The sequence below is a fragment of the Pyrus communis genome, chromosome 15 (genome assembly GCF_041283825.1).
Source record: "Pyrus communis isolate YQ-2024b chromosome 15, ASM4128382v1, whole genome shotgun sequence".
Classification (NCBI taxonomy): domain Eukaryota; kingdom Viridiplantae; phylum Streptophyta; class Magnoliopsida; order Rosales; family Rosaceae; genus Pyrus; species Pyrus communis.
Window position 1 is genome coordinate 31,568,389 of NC_142579.1, and position 26,735 is coordinate 31,595,123.

Consider the following 26,735-nt stretch of genomic DNA (forward strand, 5'->3'; position numbering starts at 1 on the left):
AAGAATAGCTTGGCACGTGGGTCCCATTACAACTTACTCCCACTCCAGTAATGCCATGTGGAGCCATATGGCATGAGAGAGAGAGAGAGAGAGAGAGAGAGCCAAAGACAGAGAGTTGCATCCATGTGACCAACTCAGCGACCTTTATACTAATTAACCTGAAAAGAATCGTGAACAAAACGTATTATACATTGTAGTAAAAATAGTCGAATGGAATTTAATATCATGCATGCTTTGTACACGACGCCTCACGACTGCCGGTGCAATGTGCAATATCTCAATTTTAATATATTTTTCATACATTTCTTAATACTCGATTATGAATGTTACTTATTAATATCATAATTGAATAATATTCTTCTTTACTTATAAAGATAAAATTTCAAGTTCAACTTGCATGAATAATCATAATATATAATGTTTGTGTTGACTTTTTACATGACTTAGTCCAGAATATGGTTGTGTAAAAGAAAACACTCGATTGTGATATTTAATTATGTAAAGAGGCTTTATGATCTAACTGGAATAGTTTCAGAACGTTTTTACTCGATCACTATGGTTTCTTACGAATGGGAAGGAAAGAAAGAGGGAATATGGACAAAGCCGATAAAGTGATCCCAAAATTTTGGCACCACTTTTCTTATCAACTTTTCTTGTACGAGTAATTATTGGATTTTCAATACTGTACCATCACGTGTTGTTACAAATTTAACTATTAAATTAACAATATTTTCAAATGTTGTAAACCTTCATCAAGCCGAAACTCTGCCCAAATCAAGTGAAACTAAAGATCTCAAAGAGTTCATTAAATGTTAATATATTTTTTTACTTAAGATAATATATGAACACACGGATTATAATATAAGTTAACTCTTCACCACATGACAGTGACACTTGAGATTGATAAGAATATATTGGACGCCATTTCACATTCGTAGTTAAAAACAACCACAAATTAGAAAAATTCGAAATGAAAATTCAAAAAGGACTCTTCCAACACACAACACGACAAATTACGGAAATTTCTTTGGGTTGAGAAAAATCAATAAAATGATCCAATGGATTGAAATAAAAGTGAAAACTTGATAAGAAGATGATGAAGATGTTCGAAGTCAAATGTTCAAAAGCCAGCTAGATTGCTTGTTGCGCCGCTTTGTAAACGCCGAACGCGTACTCTTCCCCACTTTCATATATTCTTCTCCTCCTCAGCACCTCCTTATTTATTTTAACCTTAAAATTAATTAATAATACACAACTCACCTCCCTCCCTGTCTCTCCACACGCCCTCCCTAATTATAGTCTAATCCCCAATTAACATTTTTCAAATTAGTTTCTTCTTTATTACCGTTTGGACCTCGCAGGCTCGCACGTTCTCCTCTCTCTCTCTCTCTCTCTCTCTCTCTCTCTCTCTCCACATCTATTTGGCTTCTGTGGTGGCATTCTGAGATCTGGTGGTGGGATCTGACGATCGAAGGTGAGTTTTTTCATCTGGGTTTTTGCTTCATTGAGGATGGTTTTTGCTTTTTGCTGTGAAATTTGATTCGAATTTTTGAAAAGTTTAATGCTTGATGTAAATCTGCATCTGGGTTTTGTGTGGTTATCGTTGATCTTTGAAAAAAATACAGTGCTTGATGTAAATCTGCATATGGGGTTCGTGGGATTATCCTTAATCTTCGATTAGTTCTAGTAATTTCTTTTTCTTTAGAACATTTTCTATAGTAAATTCTGATCTGGGAGTACTTTGTTATAGGTAAATTTAATCCGCAAATGATAAGAAAAACAGAAAGTTTAGAACTTTCCGGAATCAACGTCTGAAAGTGAAGAGCTTTTTTTTTTATCAGTCCTTGGATGTAAAAGCCGTTAAGTTTTTGCTTTCACTTTTTTTTTAAAAAAAAAAAAAAAAAAAAAAGACAAGGTGATATCACTGATATGTAGGTGCATTTGTGTAAATCAAACATTTCTTTATCGTGGCTAATAAAAGTGATAGAAATTGTGTATTTTTAAGGCTTTTCGGGCCCAATTTCTATTGAAAATCTGTTCGAATTGAGGTGTGTTGATATATATTGTTATACCTTTGTTCTTGTGCTTTTAGAATTGACTGTTGTTATGATCTTGAGGCGCATTTAATCTGATCCATTTTGTTGTATATTATCTATCAGGGAAAAATGGCAGACCCAAAACCAGACACACCTTTGATCCCACCATCTTCGTCGTCGTCATCATCATCCTCGTCGCGAAACCTCCCCGACTTCAAAAAATCTATTAAGCTAAAATATGTGAAGCTTGGATACCATATCCTCATCACCCATGGAATGTACCTCTTTCTTTCCCCTCTTGTTGTCGTTATTGCTGCCCAGATTTCGACATTTTCTCTCAAGGATCTCTATGATCTTTGGGAGCATCTCCAGTACAACCTGATTTCAGTGATTATCTGCTCTACTCTCCTTGTTTTCCTGTCCACTGTCTACTTTGTAACCCGACCTCGCCCGGTGTACCTTGTTAACTTTTCCTGCTACAAACCAGAAGAATCTCGAAAGTGCACGAAAAAGATTTTCATGGAACAGTCCCAGATGACTGGTACATTTACAGAGGACAATCTTCAGTTCCAGCGAAGGATCCTTGAGAGATCCGGCCTTGGTGATTCGACTTACCTTCCAGAGGCTGTACTCAACATTCCTCCAAATCCGTCAATGAAAGAAGCTAGAAAAGAAGCCGAGGCTGTGATGTTTGGTGCCATTGATGAGCTTTTGGCTAAGACAGCTGTAAAACCTAAGGACATTGGAATCTTGATTGTGAACTGCAGCTTGTTCAATCCAACCCCATCTCTTTCTGCCATGGTTATCAACCATTACCAGCTTCGAGGGAACATAGTCAGCTACAATCTTGGTGGGATGGGATGCAGTGCAGGTCTGATCTCGATTGATCTTGCTAAAAATCTTCTTCAGGTGCATCCCAACTCTTATGCACTGGTTATCAGCATGGAGAACATCACCTTGAACTGGTACTTTGGAAATGACCGCTCAAAGCTTGTCTCAAATTGCTTATTCCGTATGGGAGGGGCTGCTGTATTGCTTTCAAACAAAAGCTCGGACAAAAGAAGGTCCAAGTACCGATTGGTTCATACAGTTCGTACCCACAAGGGTGCTGATGATAAGTGCTTTAGCTGCGTTACCCAAGAAGAAGACAATAATGGGAAGATTGGTGTTACTTTATCAAAGGATCTGATGGCAGTAGCAGGTGATGCTCTAAAGACCAACATCACCACATTGGGGCCTCTTGTGCTGCCAATGTCCGAACAGCTGCTTTTCTTTGCTACGTTGGTTGGGAGGAAACTGTTCAAGATGAAGATCAAACCATACATCCCAGATTTCAGACTGGCTTTTGAGCATTTCTGTATTCATGCTGGAGGAAGAGCTGTCTTGGACGAATTGGAGAAGAACCTTCATCTATCAGATTGGCATATGGAGCCATCGAGGATGACACTTTATCGATTTGGAAACACCTCAAGCAGCTCTCTTTGGTATGAACTAGCTTACACAGAAGCCAAGGGAAGGATGAAGAAAGGAGATAGGACATGGCAGATAGCTTTCGGGTCGGGATTCAAGTGCAACAGTGCTGTGTGGAAGGCTCTTAGGAGCATAAACCCCGCAAAGGAAAAGAACCCGTGGATGGAAGAAATTGATCGCTTCCCAGTCGATGTTCCAAGGGTGTCAACCTTCTAATTTGAAGTGATATTTCTCATTCTTATGCCGCCGGATTTAGGCGGCTTTTGCTAGCTTCGTTTCTGATTGGAGGTCATAGAATTGGTTTTCTTTGCTTTGTCATGTTTGGAGGTTTACTTTTAGGGCAGTTGTTTGGTTTAGGGTGGGAGGGCAGCCAAATTTCACTTATTTACAAAGGGGGATTGTCTGAGGAATTATATTTATTGGTATTTTTAGGTCATTAAATTCGAGCATTTCGAAATAGGATTCGGGGTTGTGGAAGGATTAACATGTTGTAAATCATTTTTTGGATAATTGGGAGATCGAATTGAAAGTTTGAACTTAATAGACTTTAGCACTTTGTTCCCACTTTATTTTGATTTGTTTTGATTTCTTTGGTGCGAGGTTTGACACTATAACGATTCACCAACCATGCATGGGTTTTAGCACAAGTGCCCCCCAAAAGCGCTTGCGAGTAAAAGCGCTTTACAAAAAGTCCGAAACTGGCACTTAAGTTTTCGTTTTTCACCTCATAGCATATGAAATGGGCAAAAATGAACACCATCTGCTACCAAATTCATCCAAATCACAGATTGGTACATCTCTTTATAAATAACAACAGGTCGTCTAAACATGTCTCCGGTACAATCATGACAATGTCAGATGATGACCGATTTCTTGAAGTAAGACTACGATTTAATAAAAAATGTCGGATGATGACATACAGAATCGAAAAGATTATATGTCATTAAAGTCACGAAGAGGCTCTGTTCCTTGTAGAAGCACTCTTCTGGAGCTGTAGTCCGTTTGTAGTAGCTACTCCTTGGTCGACTTGTTGATAAGTGACTTGTGAATGTGAGGGATCACACCTCCACCAGCAATGGTTCCTTTGATCAGGGTGTCGAGTTCCTCGTCACCACGAATAGCAAGCTGCAAATGCCTCGGGGTGATGCGTTTCACCTTGAGATCGTTGCTCGCATTGCCTGCCAACTCTAACACTGCGGCAGTTGCTCCCACTCTCCCATTAGCTGTGGTCCTTAACTTCAGGAGACGGTGGATCCGACCCACAGGGAACTAGAAAAACATAACATGACAGTACATGGCAGTATATCCAGCAACATACTTTCCCGTCTAGTGATGAAAATTCAATAAATGACTTGAAAGTTGCGGTTTAGAACCAAAATCACAAGAGTAAATTTTTGGACCATCATCGGCAACAAACGTTATTCTAGACAGAAGGTAATGAGGGGATAAAACAACAGAAACAAAGGTAGAGAATACAGAACCAGGTTTACAGTCCAAATAAACTACTAGAAGAAAAACATAGGTTCCAGCATCATATGCCGTAAAATCAAGCAACAATGCACTAAGAACCAGGTAATAAACTCGAGAACGGGACTACATCCCTGCGAACCACCAAAAGAAAGAGCGTCTAAACCTTCCAGAGAATAACTAAGCCATGAAGGGCAGACTGTATTCTAGATTCTGACACTCCCATCCATGTTACCAAAACATTTTCATCCATGCCCTCAATAAAACACGGTTTGCTCAACTCCAATAGCCTTCGGCGCACAAATATTCATTGGCTCACCTCCATGCTCTCGTGGTCCTCGTGCGCAATTTCAAATGATTCCTTCTACTACCCATCTCAAAATCAAAATCTTACATTGATTTTAAATACACTGCACCTAGCATTTACGGTTCTAATTCTACTTAATCCAACCAATCAGTTCTTATTGTAAAAAACCAAATCCGTTTCAATCTCATTCAATCCAAATGGCATCCCAAAGGAAACTGAATCACAAAATGGCGAAGCGCATGCAGAACCTACGTAATTCCACAAAAAACACTAAACAAAACCAAATCTACGTAATTCCACAAAAGACCACTGAACAAAACTAAACTGAACCGAGAACACACTGTTTTTTCTGAAAAAATAAAATCTATCTTGACCTCTAACCGTTGCTCAAACAACTGAACCGATTCATGAAACCCCAACTGCTATAGTGATAACATTTACCGCCAAAACAAGCAAAAGCCCAAGTCAAGTTTCCATTTTTTTACCTCTTTTTCACAAATTTACTCAAAACTCCTCCTGAACAAGCAAAAAACCCAGGTAATCTCAAAACCCCAAACACCAAAATCAAGAAAGCGAAAGGGGTAAGGGAGTAAACTAACAACCTGAAGGCCGGCGCGGGAGGAACGAGAGATGGGTTTCTTCTTGTCCTTGTCTTTGCCGCCGCTGTTGGTGGCGGTCTTGCCCATAATCAGCCCCTTCGCGCCCCTCCCCGACATCTTTTCCCGCGAAATACAAGTAACGGATAACGGATTTTCGGCGCGTTTCGCAAATGGTTTGAAATAAATAAAACTCTATCTCTAAGAGCACTCCCTCTTGTTTCTCGTCTCTCCCGATACCAACACGCAAACACAATCGCGATTCGCAAATGGTTCTTTGGAAACAGCCCGACTTATTCAATCCTACCTTGACCAAATTAACCCTCTTACTTTTCTCTATTTACCATGATACCTGTCCTTTTTTCGATTCGAGACAATTTATTTAGGATAATGCTAGGAAAATTAAGACTATATCTTACACCCTAGAGTAGAGGGGGAGGCCCATTTCCTAGCCTAGTTTTAAGCAGAGCAGCACCATCCTAGTCCAGAGCAGTACCTCTCTCTATGGGCTCGAGGCAAGACAAGCAGCCCGCTTCGCTTCAATTTTGAGATATTATAATTCTTTTAATTAATCTAGGAGTATTCAGTTAGTATTTAAAGTATATTCAATTAGGATTTATGGTAGTGTATTAAAATCCTTATAAATTTGGTGTATTCTTAGAATTTTAAAGAAATTTATAACACTATAAAGTGTACTTAATTAGGAATTGATTTTAAAGAATTTAAAAAAGTTGAGGAATTCAAAAGAATTTGAGAGATTTCATAGTATATTTTAAGTATTTGCAAATTTTACTTCTCCCCTTGAGATTTCAAGAGTTTGAGTCAAAATTTTATATGGAATCTCTGTGATTCAATTAAACTCCATCAATCTATGAATTTATAAATCCATTAAAATCCCTCAAAATCCAAATTGAACACACCCGTTAAATTGGTAGACTAAACTTTGTAAACTAAATGACATAGAATTATTAAGACAATCATTTACTTTGCAAATTAGCCTACCTAGCATTACCCATTTACTTATGTCTTGAATTTTTTTTCTGGCAGGTGGATTTTTCTCCCGGATTTTATTTCCCGTCACTAAATAGACAAAATCCAGCCAATTTAGTGACAAAATTTAAATTTCAGATCTTAAAATTGAGTTCTAAGGGACAGCGCAAAAAATAACCTTTCGAATTTCTCCGAGGAAGATCTTGAAAATGAAGGTAACAATTAAATAAGGCACTGGCCAAATACAAAATTCCAGGTTTCTTAGATTTTATCAGTTCCGGAAGCGTTCCGATCAATGTCTTGCAAATCGGCTATAACAGAAATGGGGGCGATATCGGGTCTTAATTTATAGGTAATCTGAATAGCAGTAACGATTCATTTGTCCGGTCGACATTTCGGTAACGAAAAACAGTGAGCTAAAACTTGTACAAAAATTATCGTTTTAGTCTGTCTATGTAATGAAGTAATCAAAGTAGGATGGATAGATCTTCAACTATGACAAGCATGGGCTACAAATACTCTTGGACCAGTTTACTCATTCCCTGCCGCCTCTTCCTTCTCTTTCGCTTTCCCCTCGTCCGTGATCTGGAAGCCCTCAATCTTGCGAGAAACCTCTTCTGCGGGTACCTTCACGTTTCCAACTGGCCCATTTGCTACCAGCGCTTCGGTTTCTTCTGGAGTCAAAGGGGTCTGCCATATTCTAATGGTTCCATCTTCAGATCCCGAGGCATACGACTCCCCTCCGGGCGAGAAACGCAGACAGTGAACAGGACCGTGGTGACCCTTGTTGCATGCTGCATCAAGATAAGGTGGATTAATTGAAGGGTTTATAATAAGAAACCAACAGCACCGGACACAAGTACAAACTCAACCTCCAATGGCTCAAAAGAGCAAGATAACCTAACAAGTAGTCTATTGGAATTATATTGAAGGTATGGAACTGAATCCTGACTATACGAGGGACTTTAAGAGATGTTTAGTTCATATTGCCAGCTAAGCATTGGCACCGAAGGATTTTTGTTTTCGAGCACATACCGATCTCTTCACCAGTATGGAAATCAAACACATGAACCCACATATCTTCTCCCCCAGCAATGAATTTGTTCCCAAACTTTGGCTCTAGCGAAGCTGATTCTACTGTGCACGGCATATTGTAGCTCTTCACCAACCCAAAGCTGGAAAACGGCTAAATTATCATAAGTCATCCAAAGCAGAAACCCTGGAAAATATAGAACAATCAAACTGATAACTTACTAGTTGGCATCCCAAAACTTCACAGTCGACCCATCAGCAGTAGTAATATAACGACCATCTTGACTAACTTCAGAACTGGTCACAGATGATTTGGTCTCCAGTGTTTGGACTATTTTACCAGTTCTTACATCCCATAATCTGTAAATTTACCAGTCACTACCAAGTTTAGTAAAGAATTAAGGTAAGAAATATAGTGTGCAATACAGGAAATTTAAAAGAAGCAGCTTTAACATCAGATGGTTTTACAAACATGCATACCTGACACCTCCCATATCAGTACAAGAACTTAGTATGGTCTGGTCACTGTGGAGCCACGCAGCAGTTCTGACTGAACCTGGGGATTTATCCACTTCTCTTGGAGGGGCATCCGGACGATTCAAATCATATATACGGATAACTTTCTCAACTCCCCCGGTTAGCAAAAGGTGTGTATCCTGTTACCATTTCAATAAGAATCAAATGAGATTACAAAAGCACATAAGTAGGGGACAGACCATAGCTTAATGTATCAGCACCAATAAACAATTTCCGTAAACTTAATGATCCAGTATGATATCCCAGAGACTATTGAAATGCAAACCAAAACTAACAAGATTGGAGGTCAAGTACAATCATAAAACTTAAAATGCCAATACCCCAAAAAGTTACAACTAAAGCTTGGTGGGTAAAACATCCAAAAGTCTAGATTAAATTAGATATCCCCTATTACCCCAGGGAGAACACCACCTGAGCGAGAAAACATTTTCCAAATCAGAGTTAAGCAGGTCGTTACTGCAAGTGGATACAACATCTATCACAGTGTAAGTATCATTGAATATAGTGAAACATATGCATTACATTCCACATCACATTTAGATTCTAGCATGAAACTTCCACAGCATATAAGATCCTAGAAACAAAAATTAACACCTTTTGTATGTTAATCCCATTTAAGCTTAACTATACTTTAGATGATGATGATGACAAAAGACCCACCTCTGAAAAAGCACAGGCTCGAACAATATGCTTGTGTTCAAATGAGTGTAGCACATCTCCTGATAATGCATCCCAAACTTTCCTGCATATGAATTTGATGCACAAAATAAATCAACCTTTGATTAAATTAACTACAACTTAATTGACTAAACAAGCAATGGCAGGAGAATGGATGCTTTGGTGAGAGAAACACAATGTAAAAACATAATTATGGAAACAGATATGTCAGATATGGGATATGTTCTCCAGAACCAAGATTGTGAAGTACGATGATAAGGTAAGGAAAATAGCAAGCGCAAAAGACACTTAAAACCTGGGAAACAGACTTTACTTAAGCAATGATGTGAAGAATACATGAGTGAAGAATGAAAGAAATATAAAGAACTAAAAGAAACTGTTTGGGACACTACAGAAATTCTTGACACTTGATTATCGAATCAGGTATATTCAAAATTTTAAAGTAAAAGCATACAGATTTCCAAGCAAAGTTCTCAGGCAATAACCCATAACCACTTAACTCTAACCAAAAACAGGACACTAAACTCATTAATAGAATCAAGAGAAGCAACGCAAATCATCCATGTACAAATTGAAACTACAGATATATAAAGATTGAAGGCATACGCAGAGAAATCTGCAGAAGCAGTTGCAGCACGTAGGGCATTAGTATCCAAGCAACAACTCCACACAGCACCTTTGTGCCCTTCAAACGTTCCAATCCAATCTCCAGTCTCTCCGTTTCTCAGCATGGGACTCGAATCTGAACACAAGTGAAACTTCACAAATAATTTCCCACCAAAACAACTTCAAAAGAATACAACAATATCTAAGAGCACTTGGGGAACATTAACATGTCACATTCTCAATCAGGAAACATCTGTTTCAGCAGTGTCATATATCCTAATAACACGATTCACCAGATTACCACAACCATTACAATTCGTAATTTGCAGCTAAACAGTTATAGAAAAAAAAAAAAACCAACGCTAGTTCAACAATCATCTACAAAGCAATCAACTTACACATTCAAACAGATAAACACAGCAAATTATACAGTAATGAAACAATAAATCAAAACCCACATCGAAAATCAATCGTTATCGATACATACCCTTACTGGCACTGATGAGGAAGAACCCATCAGGAGTAACCGGACTGTAAAACAGATCCACCACCGGACGCGAATGGCCGTGGCAAACCAGCGGAACCGCCACCTTCTTCTTATTATCCATCACTCAAAAGCTAAATATAAAAAATAAAATAAAATATCCCAAAAACAAATATTTTTTAATTTTTCTTGATCTGTGTCCCAAAACTTCAAAATCCAAAAGAACCCTAACCCTAAAAGTATTCAATTTCTGTATACAGATTGAAACCGGAATCAAAGATGTTAATTTGGGGGCAAATTGTACAGAAAGATGGAGCGAGAAATTGGCGGTATTTTGAAAGTACAGGTGGGAAATAGAAAGGAAGAATCCACACCTCCTAACCCTCGAAACAACAATGGCTCTGACTGAATCAAAAACTAAAATTGGGGGAAATTACACGATAACCTAAATTTCGAAGAAAATAATAATAATTTAATCTAAAAGAAAACTGGTAATGTTAGACGAAGAACAGAGCAGTGTGAGTGAGACTAACGAAGGGCTAGGCGCAAGAGCAAGTGTTGGCATCGGGTCTGGGTTTTATAGGCCGAGCTTTTTGGGCTTTATTTTGGGTCCGTATTCCGGATTCTGGATCTCGGTGGTGTGTTTCTGGATTCAGCTTTCTGACCCGGATGTGGACAACCCGGCCAATGAATATTCGAGTGACAAATTGACAATGCAATAAAGATGTTTTATTATAACGTCATAAGATTGTACAAATTTCAAACGTGAATTTCAGGAACCAAAGCTGCATCGTAAAAGATACGCTGCTTGAAAATAGTATCACGGTCATAAAAAAATAAAAAAACACTACCATCTTCGATCCCAAAATTAGAATACAAAGTATTCCATAATATTAACCCTTCAACTGAAGGATAGCAGATTGTTGATGTGGGCATCGATAAAAAAACATTTCTAAAGAAAACCACATGAAACAAAGCATGTTCACAAAAGTTATCCGCTTGCTTGTTTGGAGCACGTTCACGAAGCATATTCGCCTGCGTATTTGGAAGAGACCACAGTTTCTCCGGCAACCGGCGGCTTTGACAATATTTGATGACTAAAACCATATCCCAACCCAACTTATGTCTGCAATACCATATATTTCATAAGACATATATTATTTTATTGGCATAGGACTGGAAGAGAATATTAGAAAGTAGAATTCCAACGTGAATAGTGATTTTTTGTTGAATCGAGTAATTTTTGTTTTCGGTGTCCGTTTCAAGCCGATAGGCATAAAAAGTTGCGATTGAAGTTGGATTTCGGCATCTTAATGATGTTAAGCAGGTAAAAACCGTTTTTAAGTTCCAAAGTTATCTTCGGAATTTTGGTACTTCCACGTTTTATTTTCATTTCGCATTTAAACAAATTTTATGGTTGTTCTTCAATCATCTTATCCTACTATTCAATTAAAATTCAAGAAATTATCTCAAGTTTTTTATGTTCCAAAATTCTTTGTAAAGATGAGCGTTTCATATTATTTAAGAGAGTGTCATGCATCACTATGCCCTCCCAACAAGTGTTTGTTCATTTCTTCAGCCTTCCACATTTTCGCAGTTATAGCATGTGTGCATCAAAGATAAGATAATAATGAATCTATGGCTTGAACGATCATTGTGATCAATTCTTTTATGTCATGTGTTTTTATAATTAATTAATAATAAACGTGTAAGATAAATTGAAGAACACATTTAGGATACCTAACGGAAGAGTGAAATTATTTCTCCTCCTTTTTTTCCTCTCATTCCCTCCTCTTCTATTTGAATGATCACGGTTAAATCACATCAACATCTTATATTAATTTTTTCTAGAAAGAAAAAAGACAAAATAAAGAATGTAAGAGGAAATGATGAAAGGAGATGAAAGAGAATCCTAATCACGTAATGGGTAGAGACGCGTGGTGAGTTGGCCACTCTATCTATCCCATAGCCGTCCTTTTGAGTATTTATGAATTATTCCTATTTATAAATCTTTCTTTATAAATTAAATCAGCAAGTTGACTTTGAAATAATGTACTATAAATTCTTCTTCTTCAACCCATTTACTCCTCCAAATCCCAGACTTTTTTTTTTTGTCAAATACGAATTCCAGACTTTGGTTTCTCCAAAAAATGTCCAGAACTCACAATCCATGTCAATGACTTCCTGTCCTCCTCTTCCTTCTACAGTTTTTCCACACATCAAACGGCGATGTTGGCACTGCTGCCCAGTACCCTCCTCCATATCTACGTAAGTACACACGCGCGCACACACACACACATATATATGTATGTAAACGACTCTGTGAACCTTGGTACATAATACATGTGTTTACTATTATATATGTTTAGCGACGGCATGTTTTGGAAGCGATTCGTTGCAGTTTCCGGCGAGTAATCTATTGGCTGCGGCCGGAGACGAAATATGGTACAATGGGGCGTCGTGTGGGAGAAAGTACTTGGTGAGATGCATAAGTGCAGAACAAACGGGGACGTGTGTTCCGGACAAGACGATTCAAGTGAGGATTGTGGACTATGCCGGAGATATTAAAACAGTGCCATCAGTTTCCGGCACCACCATGGTCTTGTCCCAAACAGCCTTTGGATCTGTTGCTAATTCAACGGCTAAATCCATTAACATTGAGTTTCAGCAGTAAGTCCATCCATTTCTCATCACCTCAATTCCTTTTTATATATTGTTTTCTTTTGATAGCTAGAAAACCTTAATTATTCCTCTTAATTTGCTAACTGGGACACTATTTAAGTTTTATGCTTTGCTTAATTGTATATAGCTCCATGTATGTGTAAATCAGACAAGTTAGCTAAGACGGTATATCAACCTCCACTTGAATTTGATTCCCCTCCTAGCCTAATTATGTCTCCCTATAAGAAAAATAAAGAATAAATTGGCTAAAATGATTCTTTTCCACATTCCAATTTCTAAAAGATCAAAATTTTCAATATATCGTTGATATTTAATAGTTATGTCATCAATCTTTAATCTCTATGCAGCCAGTTTTAATTTTAATCGGTTCGTCCATTAGAATTTAATTTATGATTATTTTAACCAATTTCTTTCTAATATATATTTAACTCCATATATAGCTAGACAAAAGCTCTATATATTTTCTCTCCATATAGAGGGTAGGATTTGTCTTTCTATTTTTTAATGTTCTTGCTTTTGTTTTTCTATGCAGGGTATGATATGGAAGATGCAGAAATGGCGAAGAAGGAGTTTGAATTTCCAATCATATTCTTCAGCATGAGTGGAAGGTGCAGCAGATATGGCGGAGACAATTCATGTATTTTTGTATTCTAGTTATATGTATTTTGATAAGGGGAGAATCTATAACCTGTTGGTTTTGTAATTTCGATTGGTCATCCGTAAATTGTAGGATTATGCATACGGGAATTTGATTATTTTTCTAAACAATGTGTACAAAAAAAAAACAATGTCATTTTCATTTTTATTCTTCGTTATATATATGTTAAGTATATGTAGTTGTTTAATACTTTTCATAACCAGGAACGCTACTCCTGTTTTCTCTTCTTTGTAAGCTACCATATCTTGTCAACTAGTCTATGTTTGCGGTGTGAATTAACTTTTAGCATAATAATGATATTTTTCTAGTACATTAATATTTTTACACTAAAGTGAGAGGAGTTCGGCTAACGAATATGACATTTTCAATAGGTTGGGTACTTGTTTGAAATGTTTAAAAAGATTGAGACAAATTTGCAATGACACTAAAAGGTTGGGAGATTTTAGGTACTTAATCCTAATTTTTTTTGGTCAAAATTATTCTTATATGTAAATATATAAGTAGAGTTAAGTTAACTAGAGTAATGTGCATCTTATATATATGTCTGTAGTTAGATGAATTATTCATTATACATAAAATGGTCAACCAAATTCAGCTTTATGTATGTGTTTTACTCACCACAAGAGTTTCGCCATGACATAGGGGGAAAATAGTAATGCTAGGGAGACTAAATTTGTAGACAAAATTTACAAACTAAATGATGTGTCACCAATAGAATGAGCATGTTTATCAACACTTAATTAAAAATCTAATCATCAACCTTCGTATTTTTAATTTACAAAATTTTACCTACAAATTCAGTCTCCCTTGCATTAGTTGGGATAAAAAATTTCTCACATCTTTTCTCAAGAGAGTAAAATTGCCTCACGTCTTTTCTCAAGTGTGGCTAACTGCACTTTTTAAAATCCTAACATGTCGTTCATGTCAACATTATTGATATTTTATTAGGAAAACTAATGAAACTAGTCTGAAATTTTTTAGTTTTAATGATAAGGACAAAATGAAGGGTAAAGTGAATAGAACTATAATTGATTTTTTAATGTAAAAATGTGATTTTTCATTAAAGTAAACAGTACCAAAAATTTTTCGTTAAAATTCTCTATTTTATTATATCGATACTTTGTTCGTGTCATCGTATATGTATATACATATGATATTATGCAGCAGAGCGTCAGCGAACAACATTTGAATCCCAGTACTTGAAAACCAACCACATGAAAATATCCAGAAGGTGTCTGAGTCAGGCTTCACAGAATTCGAAATGTAACAGAGGACTGGACGTGTGTGTGCGGATCCTTGACTTGTATGGAATTTAGGTAAGTGGAAACTTCGAAACAGTCAGATAAGCCAGATATGGTAGTGGTTAATATTGACTTAAAAGCATTCAAGTCTACGACCAGATCATAATTTAACCCACGTAATCAACATGTTCACACTTTATGAAAAAAAAATGAAAAAAATTTGTAGCGAAAGATGAATTACAATAGAAATTTTTTTATTAATTTCAATTTTCCTCAACATGGGAGTACTTGAAGAGAGATGTTTTCTTTATGTATAATGATCATCTTTTAATCTCTTCAAATGAAAAATTATTGTAATTCAAGAAGTTATCAGTTCCGAGCCTTATGCTTGTGCATGCTATGCTATAGCTCAAGCGGGTATTGATGTCCATGAATGAAAAATCACACGTTCTGTCAGTGGCGCGCTATGCTTCCAAGAAAGCTTGGGGGCCGTTAGATCTTGACTACCCAGTAGTCAATGAGTTCTCAAATGTTCGATAAATTTTTCAAAAGATCGGGTACACACACATAAGCATAACAGGTAGTGTTTCCAACTAATTACTTACAGACACTTGTAAAATAACAATTACAACAGAGATATCTCTTTCAAAAATTAATTGTTTTGATAAAAATAATAAAAAACAGTCATTAATCGATTCCAATTCTCCAGATCGACCAACCACCCTTTCTCCTCCTTCCCCTACCATTTCCACCATTGCTCCCGTGAAATCATCCATCTCATCTTTACAATTTTAATCATGTTTAATCATTTTGTAGAACAATTAAATATTACCAAAATCAAAATAAAATAAGAAAAAACAATGATTGATCTACAAGCCCTTAAACATGATTAACTGATCGGGATTCAGCTGACCTCCCAAGCCCTTAAATCGGAGGTCGGCGACATCAGATCTGAGGGTGCAGCCGACTACTCTCGGGTTACATGTCAACATAAGAATGGGAGAGAAAAGACGGAAGAGGGGAAAGAAAAGGAGAAGAGAGAAAGGATAGGGTGTCGTCGACAGAATCACAGGGCGGCGATAGAGGTGGGTAGTGGCTAGTGTTGTGGCCCTACTACAAAAGAGACTTATTGTGTATGTGGGTGGTGTCGCTTTTATACAACATAGTGATGGATAAGACATTTCGACACCCACTTAATATGGTATCAGAGTTACTGTCGGTTATAATCGACATAAACTGTTAATGTCGCTTATAATCGACATTGATTTTAATATTTTTAATACTGGTGTCATATTAAAAAAAAATTGTGTCGCTTTTAACCGACATAACGTTAGCGTTGGTTAAAAGACAACTGGTGTCGCTTATGACCGACACTAATGATAGTTTTTAAATATTTTCAAAGACAGTGTCGGTTGTAGCCGACATAGGTTTTAATTTTTATTAAGAATTTTGAAACCCTGTGTTGGTTATAACTGACATAATATTAGCGTCGGTTAAAAGAAACATTTTCAAAGCTGGTGTCGGTTGCAGCCGACATAGGTTTTAATTTTTTAAAATATTTTGAAAACAATGTTGGTTGTGGGCGACGATTGGTGGCCTTTATATACCCTCCCCGTGTTTTCTCTTCCTTATATGTGACAATGTGGTTGGAACATTGCTAGATATAGAAAAGTCTAAAGATGGATTGGCTGCACGTGTAGATCTTGAAGTCTTGAACATAAGACGTAGTCAACACCCACAAAGAGAAGGACATAGAACATTTTGACATCCAGCATTGTTCATGTTGAAAAGAGAAAAAAAAAAACTGCCTTTTGCAAAGTGTTATCTACCTTTCAGGTCCCCGATGGATATTCATCAAATTTGACGTGGAAATGGCGAAGAAGGGGCTTGAATTTCCAATCATATTCTTCAGCATGAGTGGAAGTTGCAGCAGACATGGCGGAGACAATTCATGTTATTTTGTATTCTAGTTATATGTATTTTGATGAGGGGAGAATCTATAACCTGTTGGTTTTGTAATTTCGATTGGTCATCCGTAAATTGTAGGATTATGCATATGGGAATTTGATTATTTTTCTAAACAATGTGTACAAAAAAAAAAACAATGTCATTTTCATTTTTATTCTTCGTTATATATATGTTAAGTATATGTAGTTGTCTACTACTTTTCATAACCAGGAACGCTACTCCTGTTTTCTCTTCTTTGTAAGCTACCATATCTTGTCAACTAGTCTATGTTTGCGGTGTGAATTAACTTCTAGCATAATATTGATATTTTTCTAGTACATTAATATTTTTACACTAAAGCGAGAGGAGTTTGGCTAAGCCACATTATGTTGACATTAATTAACGAATATTTATATAGTTCGATTATTTTTGGTTGTTAAATTGGTTGGGTCATTAGTGAATGTTTTATCGATCCTTCTAAGTACCTAAAACCTACCAACATTTTAATGTCATTTCAAGTTGGTCTCAACCATTTTAAATATTCCAAACTAGCACCCAACTTATTAAAAATGCATTCATTAAGCCCCAGTTAATCTTTCAAACATAGTTTATATTCAAAACTCACCAACAAGGTATATCATGGTCAACATTAATATTAGTTGACTCAAAATCTAAATTTCAAACATAAATTATATAATAAGCAACTCAATGATCAAATGGGTATTGAATTGAATCGAAAATGAATCCAAATTGAAATTACAATAGGGGACAATCTCCTCACAAAGAAGAGGGTTAAGAATTCAGATAGGGTTTCAATGAGCTTTTTTCTGCTCAAGTGATTTCCTCATTTGCCGATTCTCAGCTCGTAAAACTTCCAGTTCTTCATTGTGGACTGTGAAAATAGTGGTTGTTGTATCATCAGTCTATACCATTCCAGCAACCTCCATGACCTTATTCTCAAAGTTGGCAGCTTGAGTTGTAGAGTGGAGCTTATGGTTTTGCGTAGTGTTTGGATGTGATGGCCTGATGGTGGTGGTGGTGGTGATCGTTAGTTGGTGGAGGCTATTTCCATGACCTGCTATTGCTTTTGGAGACATACTGAGCTCCAGTTAATTTAATAGATTTTTACTTGGGGCTTAATGAATATGACATTTTCAATAGGTTTGGTACTTGTTTGGAATGTTTAAAAAGATTGGAATGACACTAAAAGGTTAGGAGATTTTAGGTACTTAATCCTAATTTTTTTTGGTCAAAATTATTCTTATATGTAAATATATAAGTAGAGTTAAGTTAACTAGAGTAAAGAGCAGCTTATATACATGTCTGTAGTTAGATGAATTATTCATTATACATAAAATGGTCAACCAAATTCAGCTTTATGTATGAGTTTTACTTGCTGCAAGAGTTTCGCCATGACATAGAGGAAAAAAGGTAATGCACGAGAGACTGAATTTGTAGATAAAATTTACAAACTAAATGATGTGTCACCAATAGAATGAGCACGTTTATCAACACTTAATTAAAAATCTAATCATCAACCTTCGTATTTTTAATTTACAAAATTTTATCTACAAATTCAGTCTCCCTTGCATTAGTTGGGATAAAATTTTCTCACATCGTTTCTCAAGAGAGTAAAATTGTCTCACGTCTTTTCTCAAGTGTGGCTAACCGCACTTTTTAAAATCCTAACATGTTGTTATTGTCAACATTATCGATATTTTATTAGGAAAACTAATGAAAATGGTCTGAAATTTTGAATTTTAACAATAATGACAAAATAAATGGTAAAATGAATAGTATCATGATTGATTTTTTGTGTAAAATATAATTTTTCGTTAAAATAAACAGTATTAAAAATATTTTGTTAAAGTTTTTTATTTTATTATATCGATACTTGGTTCGTGTCATCATATATATATATATATATATATATATATATGATATTATGCAGCAGAGCGTCAGCGAACAACTTTTGAATCCGAGTACTTGAAAACCAACCACATGAAATATCCAGAAGGTGTCTGAGTCAGGCCACACAGAGTTCGAACTGTAAGAGAGGACTGGACGTGTGTGTGCGGATCCTTGACTTGTATGGAATTTAGGTACGTGAAAACTTCGAAACAATCAAATAAGCCAAAGATGGTAGTGGTTAATATTGACTTGAAAGCATTCGAGTCTGTGGACCAGATTATAATTTAACCCCCACGTAGTCAACATGTTCACACGTAAGCATATCATGTAGGGTTTCCAACTAATTACTTACTGACACCTGTAAAGTAGTAATTAAAACAAAGACATCTCTTTCAAAAATTAGTTGTTTTGATAAAAATAATAAAAAACAGTCATTAATCGATTCCAATTCCCCAAATCGACCAACCACCCTTTCTCCTCCTTCCGCTTCCGCCCCGACTACCATTTCCACCATTCCTCCCGTGAAACCATCCATTTCATCTTTACAATTTTAATCATGTTTAATCAGTTTGTATATCAATTAAATATTACCAAAATCAAAATAAAATAAGAAAAAACAATGATTGATCTACAAGCCCTTAAACATGATTAACTGATCGGGATTCAGCTGACCTCCCAAGTCCTTAAATCGGAGATCGGTGACAGCAAATCTCGGGGTGCAGTTGACTACTCTCGGGTTACATGTCAACATAAGAATGGGAGAGAAAAGGGGGAAGAGGGGAAAGAAAAGGAGGAAGAGAGAAGGGATAGGGCGTCGTCAGCAGAGTCACAGGGCGGCGATGAAGGTGGGTAGTCGCTGGTATTGTGGCATTACTACAAAAGAGCCTTATTGTGTCGGTGGGTGGTGTCGCTTTTATACAACATAGAGGTGGATAAGACATTCCGACACCCACTTAATATGGTGTCGGATTTACTGTCAGTTATAACCGACATAAACTGTTAATGTCGCTTTTAACCGACATAATGTTAGCGTCAGTTAAAAGACAACTGGTGTCGCTTATGGCCGACACTAATGATAGTTTTTAAATATTTTCAAAGACAGTGTTGGTTGTAGCCGACATAGGTTTTAATTTTTATTAAGAATTTTGAAACCCGGTATCGGTTGTAACTAACATAATATTAGCATCGGTTAAAAGAAATATTTTCAAAGCCGGTGTCGGTTATAGGCGACCATTGGTGGCCTTTATATACCCTCCCCGTGTTTTCTCTTCCTTATTGGAGGCATCTGTTGATTAGACACAATCTTGATGTTATGCATATCGAGAAGAATATATGTGACAATATGGTTGGAACATTACTAGATATAGAAAAGTCTAAAGATGGATTGGCTGCACATGCAAATCTTGAAGTCTTGAAAATAAGACGTAGTCAACACTCACGAAGAGAAGGAAATAGAATATTTCGACCTCCAGCATTGTTCATGTTGAAAAGAGAAGAAAAAACTGCCTTTTGCAAAGTGTTGTCTACTATTCGGGTCCTCGATGGATTTTCATCAAATTTGTCGCGATGGGTGCACGTGAATAAACGAAAAATACAAGGGTTGAAAAGTCACAATTGCCATTTAGAAGGTAAGAACGTTTAATCATACGTCTTAATGTTTTATTGGTTTTCTTAACTTTGAAAAATTAATTATCTAAAGTTGGACATAATTGCCCAGGCAACATGAGCAATTCTTGAAAACTAAACATCGTCAAGGAAGGTTAACTATGCGACAAATCAAGGAGCTAAGTAAGAAAGAATTTACATAATGGTTCAAGCAACATGTGAGTTGATATAACAATCACATTATTTATTTATATTTTTACATTTTAATTATAACATGTTTATAGTTAGGGAAATTTTATTTGAACCCATATAATTTCTTTCTACACCCAACTTATACTTTAAATATGAAATATCTTTACTATCCTATTGCATAATTACCATTAAGTACAAGATGAAATTAACAATAAAAATAAAATTTATCAATAAACCCACCCAATAATCAAATCCTAACCATTACGTAATCTTTCTCTTACGTTCTTTCCTGGCAAAAATCCTAAGACGCTCTCATAGATCTTTATCATCGTCATCATCACTACCACCACCACCACCCACCAACCCCACCACCACCATCACCATCTCCAACATTACTCATCACCTACAGAAAACCTGCTTTTACTTATGCTACTACTGCTGCCAAAACAACAAGCTGCAGCTGATCAAGATCCACACCTAGTTCTAAATCAAGTGTTTTTCTTCAATTTTAACTATCCCTTTTAATTAAGTAATTAAAGTTCTTTTAATTCCTTAATTAACACGTTCAGATGTTACTCATGTTTAATTAGTAGTCTTGCTATGTAGAAGCTTCTGCATCTAAATGTCAACTTATTAAATTTCAATGGTCCAAATTGAAATTTGGACTGACATGGATCCTCCAACTGTCAGGTTCTATTATGTGTTTACCAGTTTCACACACTTAAAATTATTTTTTCCTTACTTTTTTATTTTTTTAGCATTCTACCCACCACTCACATTTGATAGAAAAATTAAAAAATATTTTACCAAAGTCAAGGAGATGATCAAAGACTACAAAATTTCCTACCTTTCACGCTGTTTCCAATATGAAGAACATGTCAAACTGTTAGTAGATAGAACTCGATATATGAATTAAGAAGGGGAGAGAGAGAGAGAGAGAGAGAGAGAGAGAGAGAGAGAGAGAGAGAGAGGACGATGCCCAGTAATTTAATTTGTTTAAGCGAATTTGATTATGTCTTACTTAGCACAGTTGACCAAAAAAAAAAAAAAACTCACGAACTATATGACGAAGCTGAAGCGGAAAGCAATCAAACAAAACCAACATTTCATCAACTTCAAAAATTTAGTCTGCAGTTCCAAGACAGAAATGGCTGAACATTTACAGAGAAATCACGGTGTCGTTTTTAAATAGGCGGTGTCGTTTTCAAAATTAAATTGAAGTGTGTGAAACTGGTAGACACGTAATAGAACCGGACAGTTGTAGGATCCATGTTGGTCCAAATTTCAATTTGGACCATTGAAATTTAATAAGTTGACATTTAGATGCAGAAGCTTCTACAGTTTGCAGTGTATTGGGATTTAAAGATGATCCTTTCATATTAGCATCACAAGCATTACAAGTATTTTACGTCGAGAACATAATTGAAAAAAATTGGCACTTAGTTGTTCAAACGCAGCTGAGGGATTTGTTTGACGTATTAGAGGATAATGATGCAATTGATGATTATATCATACCTAATTTGAATGATCGGATACTTGACAATGAAAATTTCCTTACAAGGGTTGGCGTGGAAGAGACTCATTTTCATGAATCATTACCGCAGTTCGTTAATTATGCAAAACTGACGATGACCTAATAGATGATGACAAAATATATTAATTATTTTATGTATTTTAAGTATTAAGTAGACTATGTTTCAATTAGTATGTGATGATATTTTACAATAAAATTATATATTTTTTTTATTACGTATTTTATTCAAGTTAAATTTTATTTATTAAAATCTTAAAATGTTATATGAGATAACACAAAAGAAAAAGAGCTAGTTATTTTTTTTTCCTTGGGTTAAACAAATTTTTTGTTTTTTTAAACTAGTCTACTGTCTCTTTTAGGCGACAACATTGGTTGGATAATTTGAAATATTAGGCGGCAAATTTCCAGTTTGCACAAGGAAATGGATGGAGAAACTTAGTGTCGGTTTTAACCGACACTATCATCTTTTAATTCGACGCGTGTTTCATTAAACTAACGCTACGTGAATTTCAAAAAGTTTGTCAGAAGTTGGTGTCGGTTAACATTAATTTAAACTGACACCGTGATTTTCAATAAAGCGTGTCAAAAAGTTGACTGGTTCATTTAACTCAATGTGAATATCAATAAAGTGTGTTAGGTTGGTGTCAGTTTTAACCGACGCCATGTACATTTAATTCAACACCAATGGCTTTTAATTCGATGTCGGTCAATCAATGTTGGTTTAAACTGATGCCAACTAAGTACCCATATTTAAAATCGACGCCATGTACATTTAATTCGACACTAATGGCTTTTAATTCGACGTCAGTCAATCAATGTCAGTTTAAACTGACACCAACTAAGTACCCATATTTAACCCCCTCTCTTTCCCATTTCATCCGTGCTTTCATTTCTCCCCCAATTTCAATCTTTCTTCTTCTCCTTCCCCATTTCATCTGTGCGTCATTTTCTTCCTCCTTTTCAGTTTTTCCTTTCTCCTTCCCCATTTGCTATGGACCACCATTTTGAAGATCAACATTTTGAGGAACTCCAATTCGAAGAGGAAGAGCTCGAAGGTGGTTCATTTTTAAATTATTATGATTATTAATTTTAGTTTCTGTTTTGTATTCTAACTAGTTTTATGCTTAAATTGAACATTTATTTTTGTTTCTTGGTTTTTAATTGTTTTTTCTGTATTTATAAGGATCAACTCAACGGAGACGTGGACCCTCAATTCCGAATTGGAAAGAACAACCTTGTTCATTTGATTCGTCTGGAAAATGCATTAGTGATAATTCTAGTGCATTTTCGAAACATGTAGCGGCAGAGGTTAGAAATTACAGAAATATTCCGATGGTGGCATACTGGAATAAAGAAAAAACAAAGGTAAATGTTTCATGATTTATTTTATTATACCTTGATTTTTGTCTAATAAATTCTTTTATTTTTCAAGAGATTGCTGAAAAAAATAAGCAAATCGGCAGTTGAAAACTATGAACCACACAACTGGTTTGCAAGAGTTCGGGAATAATTTGTATGGGGTGTACATTTTTAAGAATTGTAGTTAATTTTAAATTTAATATATAGTTGGTAGAAATTTTATTTTTAATATGAAGTTTGCTTAAAATTGTTCATTTTTTCATTGACATATGGTGGGAATTATTTTTATATAATTTTTTTAATTATTATTAATTAAAAACTGACAAAGATTTTTTATATTATTAATATATTTGGTGTCGCTTATGGACGACAGCATAATAATTATTTAATGTATCTAAATGTTACATGATGTCGGTTAAAACCGAGAGTAGTTTGAGTATTTTATTCGTGTTAACTGTTACGTGATGTCGGTTAGGACTGACAGTAGGTTTGATATTTAATTCTTTAATTGTTGCTTGATTTCAGTTAGGACCACCATCATGTCATAATTCAATGTCGCGTCTAACCGACGTAAGTTTAGATGTCGCTTTTAACCGACATTATTGTTCTTTTTTATTTTATATTACTTTGCTTCTTGGTTTTGGATTAAGGGGACTAACCGATGTCAATACCCTTTTCGTGATGCTAGCAACGGCGTTGGTTCTCCTATCCTACATTGCACTATTTGATGTCGGATTTTTACCAAAAATCCGACAATAATTAGGGTTTCTTGTCGGTTTTTCCACCGCCAGTGATAGCCTCTTTTGTACTAGTGTGGGTGTTTGTTGTGGAAGGGGTAAATTTGGAATCAGATAGGGGTAAATTCGGAATCTAGTTGACCAAAAATTCTGGTTATTTAACAATACTTCACTTAAATGACAACGTGGCAATTTTTTTTTAACTTTAAAACTGAAATAGCCAAGTGTTATGGTTCTATTCACTAGGAACTCCACGTCACTTCATGTTCCAGGTACTTGGAAAATGTTCCAGAGTTCTGAGTAGCAGTAGTTGCAAAGCAAGTTTAACATGGAAAATCCCGAAATTTACAAGCTATTTCATGACTTTCTACTTTGATTGACGATATAAAATCAGGAAAATGCATCTTTCATGGTTTTACTAAATTGCATGTAGTATGTAAGGGGAGGAAGATAATTGTGCAGAAAATGGAAAAAGGCCTAAATCTGCTGAAAGTTAGCGAGTCTCAATTTAAAATGACGGTTTTGCATACTACATATGCCTGAATCATTGAGATTCAAAAACTGGACGTTAAACTGCAAAAATTATACGTTTGAAGCCGGCAAATTTCAGCCAACCGAAGTTCCATTAAGCATTTCTCCAAAGCAAACCTAAACCCAATTCCTTCCCAAAACTAGCACTTGCAGTCGGAAACAAACTGCGTAGAAAGTTCGAGGTCGTTAGGAAAATCGCTGCATAAATCAACAATAAAATGAGAAAGCAATAAATCTATGTATTACCAAATATCGCCTATCAAAGGCAGTTGGAATTTATGTTCAGGTTAGCGTTTTAGTAGGATTTCAAACGTATAATTCACCGACACCGCATTAAACAAGAGAAATTACTACACAATTACAAGAGATGGGAGTCAAGGGGAATTCGCTGTGATCTTTACAAAGCACAAGGAAGTAGGAAGTGTAGGCAAGAGAGCAACAGAAAGTGAATAGAACCCCAAAAGCCATAAATATGATATGGCACGCCATGTTCGACTGAATTCTGTATCATGCCAAAGACAACCAAACCAAATTGAGCAATCTGAATGCGCACTTTGCAAACAAAAAGATCACAAATATTTGAGTCCTAAATAAAATTAACCACGTATGACAGCTCATTTGCCTCATAAGCAGTTACCAACGAAAATAGAAAGAAAAAGCCTGAAATGTTAAGGCTTAAACATCTGCACAACTTTAAACAGATGCCAAAGACGGGCGAAATCTAGGTGCTATACCCGTGCTTGTGTTATTTTGTTGGTATTATTTTTTTCACAGCCTTCACGTTGATACTGATGACAAATACTGAAGACGTCACCGATCATAATTGGTTATTGAAAGGAATAGAAGAAAAAGCATACGTGCCACTGTTGTTAATTCACAATTAATGGTTTTGCGGAGCAGTTGCAGCATTTGTTGATTAATTTATGAGGAAAAACAATATGAGCTCATTCATAACACCAATTTGAATCGGGACGAGAAAAATCAAACTTGCAGGAGCATGGAACTAAGTTGCTCAATTTGATGGCTCGGATTAGGTATCGATCGAACAGGGAACTGTTGGAGATTAAGCTTGCTGCAGAATTGAAGATGGCTTGGATTTCAAGTTTTCAGTCAAGGTTTAAGTTTATGTTCTTAGTTATAGCTAGAACACTTGGTTACAATGTATGGCTGAGATTAAAACATCGTAACGGTTTGTATTGTGTCACTTGTCATTTTCTATTAAGAGTTTAAGTGAAGCATGTGCCTCTCACATGGGGTATGTTCATCACCAACCAATCGTACAACGTGGAATTAGTCTGATGAAGAACATCAAGTAACGGAATGCTTGTTGCCTTCTTTTGCATCCTCTTTTGTGTATATTTTTCTATATCTCGTATCGCTTTTGACCTTTTTTTTTTTTTTTTTTACCATTAAATCTTCTCATCATTCAAGTGAACTGAGTACTGGTTTGTCACATCGTTTCAACTGAAGTTAATGAAGTGCTTGTGTTCCTCCACCCTGCTAAGCATTACAATGTGCAACGATGAATTGGTTGCAAAGAAACATCAGTTCATTGCTAAACTGGAAACATAGTTGATTAAGCAGTCAGATTTGGTACTTGTTACAATTCTTTTACTTTCATTATTTGGCGTATTTACATTTGTATCACAATTTCTTCGGCAAAGTATATATTTACTGGGCGTATAGTTTTATCACCATCCCCAAATGTATTGAAATGAAGGTAGTATGATAAGAATTCCAAGCATTTACTAAGTTTCTTTGTGACTTTTCATAAAATTGACACACATGCCTCTAAAAATTTAGTCACGTGCAATGCAAATGACGGAATTAGCAGAAAATTGTGATTGAATTGATGGTTGAGAGCATGTAGGCATAAATTTAAAATTTAGGGAGGTCAATACTAATTGAAAGTTAGGAAAACAAAGTGATATAAAGTCCAAAGTTGATAACTTCATAGGGCATTACCCCCAACTCTTTTAAGTTTTAGGGTCATTACTAAACTCAGGAGGTGCCCTTCAATCCCTGTTCAATGTGTTCATAGCTTGGATTGCTTATGAATTAAGATATTTGCACCCATCTTGTATCCAATATTTCATTTTCTATACAAGTTATTTAAGGAGGTTTGAATCAAATAT

At 35.9% G+C, this 26,735-nt stretch overlaps 3 protein-coding genes, 1 long non-coding RNA gene and 1 pseudogene across 5 annotated transcripts; 3 read left to right on the forward strand and 2 right to left on the reverse strand.

Moving 5' to 3' along the window:
* The first annotated feature begins 1,075 nt into the window (after window positions 1–1,075).
* LOC137748101 (3-ketoacyl-CoA synthase 11) lies at window positions 1,076–4,047 on the forward strand. Its single transcript, XM_068488189.2, has 2 exons — window positions 1,076–1,474; window positions 2,160–4,047. Exon 2 carries the CDS (start codon window positions 2,166–2,168, stop codon window positions 3,720–3,722), a length of 1,557 nt encoding a protein of 518 aa, XP_068344290.1. The 5' UTR covers window positions 1,076–1,474; window positions 2,160–2,165; the 3' UTR covers window positions 3,723–4,047.
* Window positions 4,048–4,216: 169 nt separating this feature from the next.
* LOC148690861 (putative histone H2A variant 3) lies at window positions 4,217–6,003 on the reverse strand. The gene is made up of 3 exons (XM_088685867.1): window positions 5,883–6,003; window positions 4,498–4,775; window positions 4,217–4,384 (listed from the first exon to the last, which is right to left on the reverse strand). Exons 1-2 carry the CDS (start codon window positions 5,994–5,996, stop codon window positions 4,518–4,520), a joined length of 372 nt encoding a protein of 123 aa, XP_088541993.1. The 5' UTR covers window positions 5,997–6,003; the 3' UTR covers window positions 4,217–4,384; window positions 4,498–4,517.
* On the forward strand, window positions 4,247–6,143 carry LOC148690862 (uncharacterized). Its single transcript, XR_015956762.1, has 2 exons — window positions 4,247–4,384; window positions 4,498–6,143. It is a non-coding gene; the product is annotated as an uncharacterized LOC148690862 (long non-coding RNA).
* Window positions 6,144–7,189: 1,046 nt separating this feature from the next.
* Window positions 7,190–10,753, reverse strand: LOC137735252 (uncharacterized). The gene is made up of 7 exons (XM_068474665.2): window positions 10,207–10,753; window positions 9,720–9,855; window positions 9,096–9,177; window positions 8,379–8,554; window positions 8,121–8,258; window positions 7,902–8,041; window positions 7,190–7,660 (listed from the first exon to the last, which is right to left on the reverse strand). The coding sequence occupies exons 1-7, from the start codon at window positions 10,325–10,327 to the stop codon at window positions 7,398–7,400; spliced, it is 1,056 nt and encodes a 351-aa protein (XP_068330766.1). The 5' UTR covers window positions 10,328–10,753; the 3' UTR covers window positions 7,190–7,397.
* A 1,600-nt stretch (window positions 10,754–12,353) lies between these two features.
* LOC137730218 (EG45-like domain containing protein) lies at window positions 12,354–12,877 on the forward strand (annotated as a pseudogene). The gene is made up of 2 exons (XR_011068101.2): window positions 12,354–12,471; window positions 12,573–12,877. The product of XR_011068101.2 is annotated as an EG45-like domain containing protein (transcript).
* Window positions 12,878–26,735: the final 13,858 nt, after the last annotated feature.

What these genes read in the sequence shown, in the direction of transcription:
- LOC137748101 (XM_068488189.2), top strand. Translation starts at nt 2,166, where the DNA reads ATGGCAGACCCAAAACCAGACACACCTTTGATCCCACCATCTTCGTCG.
- LOC148690861 (XM_088685867.1), bottom strand. Translation starts at nt 5,996, where the DNA reads ATGTCGGGGAGGGGCGCGAAGGGGCTGATTATGGGCAAGACCGCCACC. An exon ending in CCTCCCGCGCCGGCCTTCAG is followed by an intron (nt 4,776 to 5,882) that starts GTTGTTAGTTTA and finishes ATGTTTTTCTAG; the next exon opens with TTCCCTGTGGGTCGGATCCA.
- LOC137735252 (XM_068474665.2), bottom strand. Translation starts at nt 10,327, where the DNA reads ATGGATAATAAGAAGAAGGTGGCGGTTCCGCTGGTTTGCCACGGCCAT. An exon ending in AAGTTTTGGGATGCCAACTA is followed by an intron (nt 8,042 to 8,120) that starts GTAAGTTATCAG and finishes GCCGTTTTCCAG; the next exon opens with CTTTGGGTTGGTGAAGAGCT. An exon ending in CCATACTGGTGAAGAGATCG is followed by an intron (nt 7,661 to 7,901) that starts GTATGTGCTCGA and finishes ATCTTGATGCAG; the next exon opens with CATGCAACAAGGGTCACCAC.